The sequence below is a fragment of the Aotus nancymaae genome, unplaced genomic scaffold (assembly GCF_030222135.1).
Source record: "Aotus nancymaae isolate 86718 unplaced genomic scaffold, 86718_ANA_hifiasm-v0.15.2.pri h1tg000020l, whole genome shotgun sequence".
Classification (NCBI taxonomy): Eukaryota; Metazoa; Chordata; class Mammalia; order Primates; family Aotidae; genus Aotus; species Aotus nancymaae.
In genome coordinates this window covers 65979464-65991861 of record NW_026988432.1, presented here as the reverse complement: position 1 = coordinate 65991861, position 12398 = coordinate 65979464, and the positions used below count along the sequence as shown (strand labels likewise).

The following is a 12398-nucleotide window of genomic DNA, read 5'->3' as shown; positions in this document are numbered from 1 at the left end:
AGATTGTTAGAAACACACACACGCACGCGCACGCACACACACACACACACACACACACAAATCCTATGTCTATTTAGGTACAAAAGGAGCGAAAGTAGTCTTTTGTCCAAACAATGTTAGGCCATTTGGGGAAGGTTATAATCTGCTGTACTGTCCCTTCTCAAAAGTTAAAATTGAATTAAAAGTTAATTTTATTTCTGAAATTCTTTAATATTTATTCTTTGAGTGACTTACAGGTTTTTTTTAGTGGTTTCCAGAACCTTTGTTTAAAATCATTAGTTGTTTCTTTCTTAAAGTCATTGAAACTAGTAAAAATAATAGCTTAAAATCATTTTATTTTGAGGAATAGCTGAAAATAGAAATATTTTTATGGTGTTGGAAAATTACTCAGTTACACACAGTGGGGTGTGTTGGAGAGTTCAAATTGAACTTTAGTCCTGATTTCATTGTAACTATAGGGTGACATTGAGGAAGTAATTTTATTTGGATTTAAGTTTCTGTTTTTGTGAAATCAAGGAGGTAGATTAATAGTAGGATTTAATTAACTCTTATTAGAGACTCTTGGTGTCTCTCCTCCACATTAAACTTTTTTCATTCTAATCTAACAACAAGATAAACTAATAACTTAGATAAATTAAGTTTTCTGTATCCTTTATTGGGAACAAACTCAAAGATTTAACAATATTCGGAGAAGATTAAATTCATGCATACAATGTTAAAAGTGACCTTTTGTCCTTTTATGGAAGTAATGTTTGGTGACTTATGAAGGGGAGAAAAACCCTTAGTTCACACACATACAGGCTATTCTTTTCCCTCTTATGCATATAATTCTAGCCTTTTTAAAAAACCAGTTGAGTCATTTTTTATATATGCTTCTCCAAGTAGGTGAATTCTAATGATACACTTTACATTTATTTGCCTTTGTAAAAGTCATGCTTGCCTGGCGCAGTGGCTCAAGCCTGTAATCCTAGCACTTTGGGAGGCCGAGGCGGGTGGATCACAAGGTCAAGAGATCGAGACCATCCTGGTCAACATGGTGAAACCCCGTCTCTACTGAAAATACAAAAAATTAGCTGGGCATAGTGGCGCGTGCCTGTAATCCCAGCTACTCAGGAGGCTGAAGCAGAAGGATTGCCTGAACCCAGGAGGCGGAGGTTGCGGTGAGCCGAGATTGCACCATTGCACTCCAGCCTGGGTAACAAGAGCGAAACTCCCTCTCAAAAAAAAAAAAAAAAAAAGTCATGCTTACTGTATAATTCTTATCTTAAACTTGCAAAAGGTATTATTAGGCACTTTTTTTTAAAGAAAAGAAATCCTAGCCAGGCGCAGTAACTCACACCTATAATTCTAACACTCTGGGAGGCAGAAGTGGGAGGATTGCTTGAGGGTAGGAGTTCAAGACCAGTCTGGGCAACATAGCAAGGCCCTGTCTCTACAAAAAAAAAAAAAAAAAGAATTAAAAATTAGCTGGATGTGGTGGCACATGCCTATAGTCCGCAACTATTCATGAGGCTGAGGTTGGAGGATCATTTCAGCTCAGGATTTCAAGGCTGCAGTGAGCCATGGTAGCACCACTGCTCTCCAGCCTCCACAACAGAACAAAACCTGTCTGGAAAAGAAAAGGAAAGCTAAACTTCAGAGAAACTGATTTGTGGCAAAGTCAGGGTTTTAATAACATATCAGTTCTCCCATTGTGGTTGCCTTTGTCCGATTGTGTCCATCCATCCTTCCTTCCATAAATCCTCTCATTTTCAAATGTTTTAAAAATTCTTGATTTCAAAAATAATACAGAAATATGGCACGAAGTGAAATTATTTAACTTCTTTATCATTTTTTCTACATGAGATGAGAACAGTAATATATGTTTCAAGATCTTCGTGACATATATTTTAAGCTAATATTATATTTTTGGTACATCTGTCTTGCCTCCTTGTAGTGAACAAATTATAGTCTTTCCTACCTGAAAACATTAAATGTATTTATCACATTTTGTTGACTTTATTAATTTTTATGTTCTTTGTGGCACTGTTGGTTTTTCTTATTCTTTTTGTTCCTGAGAATACAGTAGGACTTTCTTTAGTTTTGTTCTATGCAAATGTTATAGTATCTCATACTTAGATTATCATGGTTCAAACATTCAAGGGAGGATAAAAACAATTGAAATTGAAAAAAAGCAAATAGGGGTTTGTTTTGTGTGTGTTGTTTTGTTTTGTTCTTTTTTTTTTTTTTAGACAGTCTTGCTCAGTCACCCAGGCTGGAGTACAGTGGTGTGATCACAGCTTCATATGATTCTTCCATCTCAGACCCTGCCGAGTAACTGGGACTTCCGTATTTTTTGTAGAGACTGGGTTTCACCATGTTGTCCATGCTGGTCTCAAACTTCTGGACTCATGTGATCCGCCTGCCTTGGCCTCCCAGAATGCTGGAATTACAGGCGTGAGCCACTGGGCCCAGCCAGAGAAAATAGTTTATAAGAATTTTTCAATCCTGGCTGAAGTTCTGAATCTGGGCTTCCTTTAGAAAAAGCTTTATGGCCGGGCGCGGTGGCTCACACCTGTAATCCCAGCACTTTGGGAGGCCGAGGCGGGTGGATCACGAGGTCAAGAGATCCAGACCATCGTGGTCAACATGGTGAAACCCCGTCTCTACTAAAAATACGAAAAATTAGCTGGGCATGGTGGCGCGTGTCTGTAATCCCAGCTACTCAGGAGGCTGAGGCAGGAGAATTGCCTGAACCCAGGAGGCGGAGGTTGCGGTGAGCCGAGATCGCGCCATTGTACTCCAGCCTGGGTAACGAGCGAAATTCCGTCTCAAAAAAAAAAAAAAAAAGAAAAGCTTTATTATGCTAAACATACGTTGGCATTTGAAAGTAGATTATTAAATATCTATAATGTGTGTATGTGTGTGTGTTTATAAAATTCTTTTTAAAAATGATTCCTTTATTATTGTCCTTTTTATCTTCCTAGGTTCGCCAAGCAGCTTTTCAATCTCTGGGACCTTTCATATCTACTTTTGCTAATCCATCTAGCTCAGGCCAGTATTTTAAAGAAGAAAACAAAAGTTCAGAAGAGATGTCAGTAGAAGACAAAAATAGGTATTATTTTAAAATTGTTTTCTAATTTCAAAACTTTGTTTTCTGATTTTACTGCTTTTAAACATTATTTCCACTATTCTGCAAAGATGTTATTTTTGGATAGTTTGCTACTTCTCTTGAATATAAAAATTGGTAAATATTTTTATAGATCTTTATTTTGAATGCATTTGTTTGTTATACATCTCTTTTGTTGGTTACCTATTGAATGAGCAGGCGCATGTAACACAATTAACTAGATGCCTGGCACATAGGAAGCGCTAAATACATATTATGATTTTAAAAAAATGTTTAATACATTATTTACCTAGTTAGTCATTCAGTGATATCTAGAATATACAGGATAATTGTTATACACTGTGTAGCATTTTTTAAATCTGTTTTTAAGGAGTAAAACTTACTTTAGGAATATATTTTATTTTCCTTTTCTGTCAAATAATTGTGCATCTTGGATTCTTTGTCAATGGTGTTTGTAATCTGTCAATTAAAGAAGAAAGTATAGGAATGATTAACACCAATTTAGTATATTTATTAGCCTGTATATCAGTTTTAAGTATATCAGTCTCATAGGGAAACCAAAGTTTTAAATAAAGCTTAAAGAGTCAACTCTGATTTTTATTTTTAAATGTTTTTGCATTGAAAATTTTCTATTAAATTTTTATTTTTAGAGTTTATTATATGTTTAGGGGAAAAACCAATTCAAGCGTAACTTAGTATGTGGGAAATGTACACAAAGTTTTACAGTTATGCACTTGAAGTAATTTTAATACAAGTTTTTGAAACAGTCCCTGCTATAATGCTTGAGTTACCATAGTGTCTTGTCCCTCCCTTGTCATGATGCTAATGGACATTTTCTTCTGTAGGTCTTGATACTGTGCTATTTCCTTTCTTGATGTTTTGATTTGGCAGTTCTTCTTTCTTCTCTGCTGCCTTGTTTTACCTTTTTGCCTGTTCTCCTACTGTCCTGCTGAATAGCCAAACAAACCTGAGGTACTGTTTTTTGTAAAGGAAGAAAATCACTCAAACCTGTCTTCCTAGCAAGCAAAGTCTGTCAGTTCTTTTGAAAACAGGTGCTGCAAGGAGTTTGACAAAAATGATGATGGGAGGATGGGTAATGTTACTATTTTTCATTTTGAAATCGGCATACTTAAAATTACTTGTTTAAGTATACTGAAGACTATTACATAACTTTTGTTTTAAAATAATGGGTCTAGTAAGTAAAATGTAAATTTACAGAGAAATATATAGCACGAGTTGGTAAACTTTCTCTGAAAGGCCAGGTAGTAAATATTTTTCTTCTCTTTCACAACTACTCACTTGGCCTTTGCAGTGTATAAACAGCTATAGACATTATATAAATGGACAAGCTTCCAGTAAAACTTCACTGACCTAAACAGTGTGGCTATCAAGGCCATGTTTGCTGCCTACCAGTGTGTAGTATTATTGCAGGAGCTATATAAAGGTAGTTTAATTCCTTCATTCTTCTTCCATTATAATGAAGTATGTCTTAATGTCCAGGCAATACTACTTGTATTGCTGATCTTCAGTATATTATTAGAGTTTATTAAATTATGTTAATGATATGGTAAGGGGAAGAAAGCATTCCTGGTTAAGGAAGGAGTTGTGCTAAATATTGTAAAAGCTTTTGCACAGTTTGACATCCTATCTTTATAAAGAAGTAGTCCTATGTATTATTGAATCTCAGAACTGTTAGTTTTGGCACACTGGCATTTGTTTTAAGCTGTCTTAAACTGTTGTGGTATTATTTAAGATTGATTGATTGATTGATCATGCAAAAGGTAACTGAGCACCTACTATGAACCAGAAACTGTAAATGGAAAGATAGAACTTAGTTCCTGTTCTCAAAATTCTCTCAGTTTCCCAGATTCAGGTTTCTCAAACAAATGTCTTACAAAGTAAGCAAGTTTTTGGCAACATATTTCCACTACTGTTTGTTTATTGTCTGGTGTTTCATCTGACCCTGGAAACATTTGCTATCACTTTAATACTCTTTGAAGCATTTATTGATTCCAAACATCTTACTTATACATCAGATCTTTCACTCACACTGGATCAGGCTATTAATGCTTCTTTAAAAGTGCTGATAAAGGCTTCTTCCAGAAGCAGAGTTGAAATACTCAAATCTGCATTTTAAAAGTGTGTAAAATAGGCATTCACTATTACGTTTTTCTCTGAATGCACCGTGTTGTAACTCGCCCTGTTTTTGTACTTGCTGCTCTCTGGGAAGCTTCTTGCTCCATCCATACCCTTGTTTAACCCAGTAGATGTCAACAGGTGCTGTTTTAGACTCACTGACTTGTCCGGGAAGTACAGAGCTTTTGTCTGTGTCTGTCAGTAGCACTGTGATGAGAGCACTATTTTAATCCTGTCTTTTTGGCTACGTATTGGCATCTATCATCTGGGTAGCCTCCCAGCTATGCAGTGTGGCATCCAACTCTCCTCCCTTTGTCTCCACTGGGCCTGGCCCATTGGTGCACATATTAAGCCTGAATGAATTATTCTAGGGAAATATGGATTTGACCTCAAAAATCTGAAGTAACTAAACCACTTTTGCTGCTTTTATCAGTTCAGCTTAATGCAAACTGCATGAAAATAAAATTATTAGCACAAATTTGGAAATATTTCATGAATGCTAAAACATCATTGCATTTGTTCACAGTACTTAAAAGGAGTGTTCTGGAGTGTGTTTGCTTTCATCTCAGGATATAGTACCTCTTTAGCCTGATGTTCTATAAGTCATTTTCTCCTTGAAATACCTGTAATTAATTTTCTAGGCCCATAGTCTGTAGTAAGGAACTCTTAGGATATTAATTGTAAACTTACATATGCACAGAAAGAAACTTAAGATTCCTCATTCACGTAGGTAGTTTCTGGACTCTCCTCTGGTGCTTTTACCTCTTAGGAGATGGGATAATTCTCATTATACAAGTCATAAGGGGCCTCAAGTTTCCAAACAATGTTTGTCTTGTACAATAGCATTTCAAAGTCTGACAATTAAGAATATCAGAATTTTGGCATTGAACAGCTTGATTTTGCATTGACTCTTATGCATTACCAAGAAAATTAGAATTTAGAGAGTTTATACTTTTGACACTTTTGAAGCTGTAGTAGTTCTATCCAGAATTGAATATAGTACTAGGGAAAACTTTGTCTTGTAGTTTTCTCTTAAAAATCATTCTAAGAGTTTTAAGTTTGGACAAACTAATACATTTACATTTATCAGACAAACAATTATTTGACCAGTCATTCTCCTTTTGTTTTTGCAGCTGAGAATATTAAAATTTAATTTTAATACCAAGGTGAGATAGTGATCAAGGAACTTTAAGTCTCTGTAATTCCAGCATTTTGGGAAGCTGAAGCAGGAGGATCGCTTTAGCCCAGGAGTTTGAGGCTCCAGTGAGCCATGATCATACCACTTTACTCCAGCCTGGGCTAGGGAGCGAGACCCTATCTCTTAAAAAAAGAATAAACAAGAAAAACGGAAGTTCATTATATTTGTCAGATAGTACATATGAGGTCTTACAAGTTTTACCCATTTGCTCCTCTCTTCCCCCCTTTCGGAACAATATCCTTATTATAATTTTAAAATTTTAGTTTGAATTATTTCAGAAATGTTGCAAGAATATCACAAGGAATTTCATATATCCATCTAGATTTTCCAAATACTGTTTTACCATATTTGCTTTATTCTTTTTTTCTGAACTCTTTGAGAATAAGTTTTAGACACGATATTCTTTTTACCTTTTTAAAATACTTCACCATGTGTATCTTTAAAACACAGATGTTAATATATAACTGTAGTCCAATTACCAAAATTAGGAAATTAACGTTGATACAATACTGTTAGCTAATCTATAGCCTTTATTGAATTTTACCAGTTAGCCCACTAATGTTCTTTATAACAAAAGGGAAAATTATTTTTTTAATATGGACAAAATGGGAAATATATAATTCATAAACATATAGAAAACACATTTATTTTACATAACAACACTAGCTTCAGGAGCTCCTTTGGAGTGGGAAAACATTTTACTGGTTATCTAGGCCAGCTCCACATTTTTATGAATTAGGAGTAAGTGAGGAATCCTAGAAGTCCTTAAAAGGCTCAGAGTTTTATATTAATGTAGTGGCAGTGCGAGAGTAAGAACTTGCAGTCTGATTTCTTCACAATTCTAAACAATTGTATTATATATGCATACTGTATATTTTGTAGTTATAAGAATGGAAGAAAAACACCAGAATTTAAAATGCAGTCACAGTGTGCTTTGTTTTCAGATGACTTGCATGTTTTTGTTTATCAGTATTTTAAAAAATAATCACCTGTTTGTGAAAATATGGTTTTGAAAACAGTAAGCATTATATATTGAGAGGGAACTTCATAATTTTATGAGAATGTAGATGGTGACTATTTAACTGGGAGCTCATATAGGTGTTAACATCACCCCTCTTTTGTACAGTCCTTTTAATTCTCCTTTAAATTGTGTGTATTTAAAGGCACACAGATGCTTTTTCCTCTATTCATCTTACCAGTTTACCTAAATATTTAGCCATCCTTATTTCTCTTTCATGTTTCTTGGGAAACAATGTCTCTTCACCTGTTTAATCTGTCCCCCTTTGTTCTAGAACCCCATATTCTTGCCTCTCCTCAGAAAGACATTGCTTTATCATTAATTCCATCAATCTCTGTGTCTCCAGTTCCTTCATCTCTTCTAAACTATTTTCCTCAGCCTAAAAATATGCTAATTGTTATTCTTTTATACAGGAAGAATGCCTTCACTCTCTGTTATTCTATACAATTGTTGTGTTATTCTTTATTAATGTTTTTTGCCTCCGCATATGTCAGCCCCACATCTTTCTGCATTCATGACCTCCATATCTGTCTCAGTCTTCACCTCTTTGTCACAGATATCACCACCTAGAACCCAGCATGGATACCTAACTCACCCTATCTCAACCTGAACCCATTAGCTTTCTTGTGAAACTGTTGTTTGTTACCTGCGGCATGCAGTAAGTGGAAAAGTCCTATTGATTTTTGCTGCTGTTTGAATGTGTTTTTCTGTAGTCCCGAAGACACTACCTCCATCAGAACATCATCACATCTCACCTGCATGTCTGTAATTCCTGCCTCCTATCTTACCTCCAACTCATTTTCTACATTTCCTCCAGAATGGTCTGTGTAAAACAGTAGATCTGTCAACAGTTTTCTTAGCTCCTACATGATTTCCTGTAGTCCAGGATGAACTCCGGAGGTCTGCTGGTCTGAAATACAGTGGTTCCTGTGATGTCTTTCATCCTTGTCATCCATCATTTCCTCATTGCTGATTCCTGAATGTGCTACACCTGGTCAGCCACTCTAGCCTTTGCATGTATTGTTTCTCCTTTGGATGCTTTCTTCTTCCCCTTAGCCTCGTAAACATTTGTTGGTTCTTCTGAGTACAACTCATGTCATTTCCTTAAAGGTTTTTTTTTTTTTTTGTCCATGTAAAGCACCTCTTGAGTGTCCACTTAAAGGCCTTTTAATCTTCACTCCCATTTCCTCCTGTGTTCAGTCTGCATGCATCTGTGCTTACTGCCCTATCTAGCAGTGATTGGCTGATATATGTTCATTTTTTCTTTTTGCCTCTAATTGTAATCTCAAGAGCCAGAGTTACATCTCATGCACATTTGAATCCTCAATATTAATTTCGTTTCCTGGCTCTTAGTAGGTGCTCAATAAATGCTTGTTAAATTTAATTGAATTAAATAATAACACAGTAGTACTTTAGATAATAGATGGCAGTAATCAGTGAACTTTAATGAATTTGTACCGCCTCTCCTTACCAAGTTGTGACCTCATTTTAGGAAAATCTTGGGGAATAGAGATGTTGTAGAAGAAACAAAAGTAATATTTACACTCAAGCAGATTTTAATATTTTTGTGAGATAGCAAATAAGTATTGTACTACTATCTTGAAAATTTTTCTTTTCGTTTATCTTTTATAATGTAAGCAAATAGGCTTTAGGTCTTAGCTTTTCACTATGTCAGTGGAGTAGAGTGGCAATACAAATGATCCTAAAAATCAAATAATATTGTTATGTATCTTAAAATGATTGTAGGAATTTCTGTTCCCAGTACGTTTCTTTAGTTATTTATTTTTGAAATTAGCATGGTATTATAGAATCCCAGGATTCTTAAATGTTACTTTCTCTAACTAATATATATTGCTTGACTGTTTAGACTTATACTTAACAGGTATTTACATCTTTGAACACAGAGCAGCTGATGGAGAAAGAAGCATTATAAATAATATATGTAAATTCAGTTTGTACAGATAATCTGTAATTTTTAATGTTTAAATTATCTAAATGCTATATGTAATATCTTTCATTAGTTTTTTTAAAGTAATTATCCTTTCATGTTGTTTTTTTCCCACCAAATGAAACAATAAAAGGATCAGAGATCAAGAAGCCCCAGAGGATGTACAAGTCAGGCCAGAGGACATTCCTTCAAATTTCAGTGTTAGTAATTCCAGTGTCAAACTGGAAAACACGATGGAAGACCATGCTGCTGAGGCATCCGGGAAGCCTCCAGGTGAAATTAGTGTTCCAGTGGACAGCTCTTTACTTTTTACTTTGTCCTCAGAATCTCACCAGGAAGCAGCTAGTAATGAGAATAAAAAACCTGGTAACTACAAATCTACGTTACGACCAGAGGTTGGCACCAGTTCACAAGATTCAGCTTTCTTAGATCAGGAATTGTATAACTCCTTCCATTTCTGGAGGACTCCTCTTCCTGAAATAGATCTAGATATAGAGCTTGAACAGAACTCTGGGGGAAAACCCAGCCCAGAGGGACCAGAGGAAGCAGCTGAAGGCCCTGTGCTCAGTTCTCCAAACATCACCATGGCCACCAGAAAGGAACTGGAAGAAATGATAGAAAATCTAGAGCCCCACATTGATGATCCAGATGTTAAAGGTATGGAAGAATCAATCAAATTCTTTATTCTAAAATTGACTAAAAGTATAGTGTCTGATTTTAAAATTTCATTTCAGAAAAAATTGCCATTTAATAATGTATTATGAACTGGGCATAGTGGCTCACACCTATATAATACCAGCATTTTGAGAGGTTGAGGCAGGAGGATCACTTGAGACCAGGAGGTCAAGATCAGAATGGGCAGCATAGTAAGACCCCATCTCTACAAAAAAATAAAAAATTAGCCAGGCATGGTGGTACATGCTTGTAGTCCCAGCAACTTGGGAAACTGAGGTGGGAGATCATTTGAGCTTAGAAGGTTGGGGCTGCACTGAACTGTGATTGTGCTCAAATGGTGTCAAAGGATCATCAGCAGATTGCTCTGATAATTTTCCAACCTGGGCAACAGTGAGACCATGTCTTTCTTCATTAAAAAAAAGAAAAAGGTAGTGTGAACATCATTATCATGTATTTCTAAATTCTCTCAGTAAATATAATTATTCTGATCTTCAGGAAATTTTTCATTTAAAATAGGCTCATCATTGCATTCCTTACTGTAATTTATACAGATTTGTTGATTCATAAATCACTCTCTTTGAAATTTTCAGTTATTCAAACAATGCTTTACAGTTTTAAAGCTTGGGCTCTGCCTTAACTATTTTGCACAGAGACTTGTTATCTTTTTATAAGATAGCAGTAGACACAGTAATTCTTTTATGGAAAGACTATAGAATGTTCGTCCACCACTGCACTCCAGCCTGGGCGACAGCAAGACTTCATCTCTGGGGTTGGACTGGGGAAAGACTGTAGAATGTTTACAGCAAGCATAGTCAACTCTTGATAAGTGTTTAATGTCTTTACAGCTTTCAGCTTTCTGTTTAAATGTTGTTATTTACCGACTTAAGTTTATTCAGTGTATCCAACTTCAGTGACTCCTCTTTTCTTTTTCTTTCTTTTTTTTTGAGATGAAGTCTTACTCTCTCGCTTAGGCTGAAGTGCAGTGGCATGGTCTTGGCTCGCCACAACCTCTGCCTCCTGGGTTTAAGCGATTATTCTGCCTAAGCTTCCTGAGTAGCTAGGATTACAGGCACATGCCACTGCACTCAGCGAATTTTTGTATTTTTAGTAGAGATAGTGTTTCACTATGTAGGCCAGTCTGGTCTTGAACTCCTGACCTCAGGTGATTCATCTGCCTTCGCCTCCCAAAGTACTGGGATTACAGGTGTGAGCCCCTGCGCTCAGCCTATTTTATTTTTCTTAAACAATATTTTTATGAAATAAAAAGATTGCCAGTTGTCCTTAAGCTTGTTCTGGGAGTTCTCATTGTATTATAATATCTGCTAGTTCTCTGACACAGTCTAGTCACTTAAATATTAATTGATACATTGAAAGAGCTGCTTTAAATTTTTCTTTCAACAAATAAGTGAAAAAGAAATATACATAGGTTGCTTTTTAAAAAGACCTACATGTACATACACACAAGTTTTTTTTGGTACGACTTTGTGTTTTAGAAGATGTCTAATACTCTTTGTACTGTGAATATACTAGTTGCAGTTGAGAGACTTCAGTACAAATAAGAGACATACCTTGGAGATATTGCTGGTTCAGTTCCAAGCCACTGCAGAAAAGCAAATATTGCAATAGAGTTACACAAATTTTTTGGTTTTCCAGTGCATAAAAAGTTATGTGTACAGCCTGGTGCAGTGGCTTGCATCTGTAATCCCAGCTACCTGGGAGGCTGAGGCAGAAGGTTAGCTTGAGGCCAAGAGTTTGTGACCACCTTGGGCAACATAGCAAGACTCCCATCTCTAAAAAGATTTTGTATAGTAGCTGTGCATGGTTGCACACACCTGTAGACCCAACTACTCAAAAGACTGAGGTGGGAGAATTGAGCCTCAGAGTTTAAGGTTTCAGTAGCTATGATCACACTACTACACTCCAGCCTGGGTGACAGAGTAAGACACTGTCTCAGAATTTTATAAAAGTTGTGTTTATACTATACTGTAATATATTAACTGTGTGATGGCATTTTGTCTTAAAAAAAAAAATGCACATGCCTTTGCTGAAAAAATACTTTATTGCTAAAAATTGCTGATGATCATCTGAGCCTTAGACAAGTTGTAGTCTCATTGCTGATGAGGATTTTACTTCAATGTTGATGGCTGCTTACTGGTTAGGGTAGTAGTTGCTGAAGGCTAGGGTGGCTGTGGCAATTTCTGAAAATAAAATAGTGTTGAAGTTTGCTGTGTCATTTGACTCTTCCTTTCATGAAAGATTTATCCGTAGCTGGCAATGATGTTTGTTGGCATATTACCTGCAGTAGATCTTCTTT

General features: G+C 35.9%; 1 protein-coding gene across 5 annotated transcripts in view; it reads left to right on the top strand.

Moving 5' to 3' along the window:
- The window catches only part of PPP4R1 (protein phosphatase 4 regulatory subunit 1), an 84363-nt gene that overhangs the window by 46084 nt on the left and 25881 nt on the right, over window positions 1–12398 (top strand). For all 5 annotated transcript variants that reach the window (XM_064379427.1, XM_064379428.1, XM_012446865.3 and 2 more), the window contains 2 exons: window positions 2967–3094; window positions 9543–10066. In XM_064379427.1, the coding sequence (XP_064235497.1) occupies window positions 2967–3094; window positions 9543–10066 (652 nt within the window). The remainder of the gene's footprint in view (window positions 1–2966; window positions 3095–9542; window positions 10067–12398) is intronic.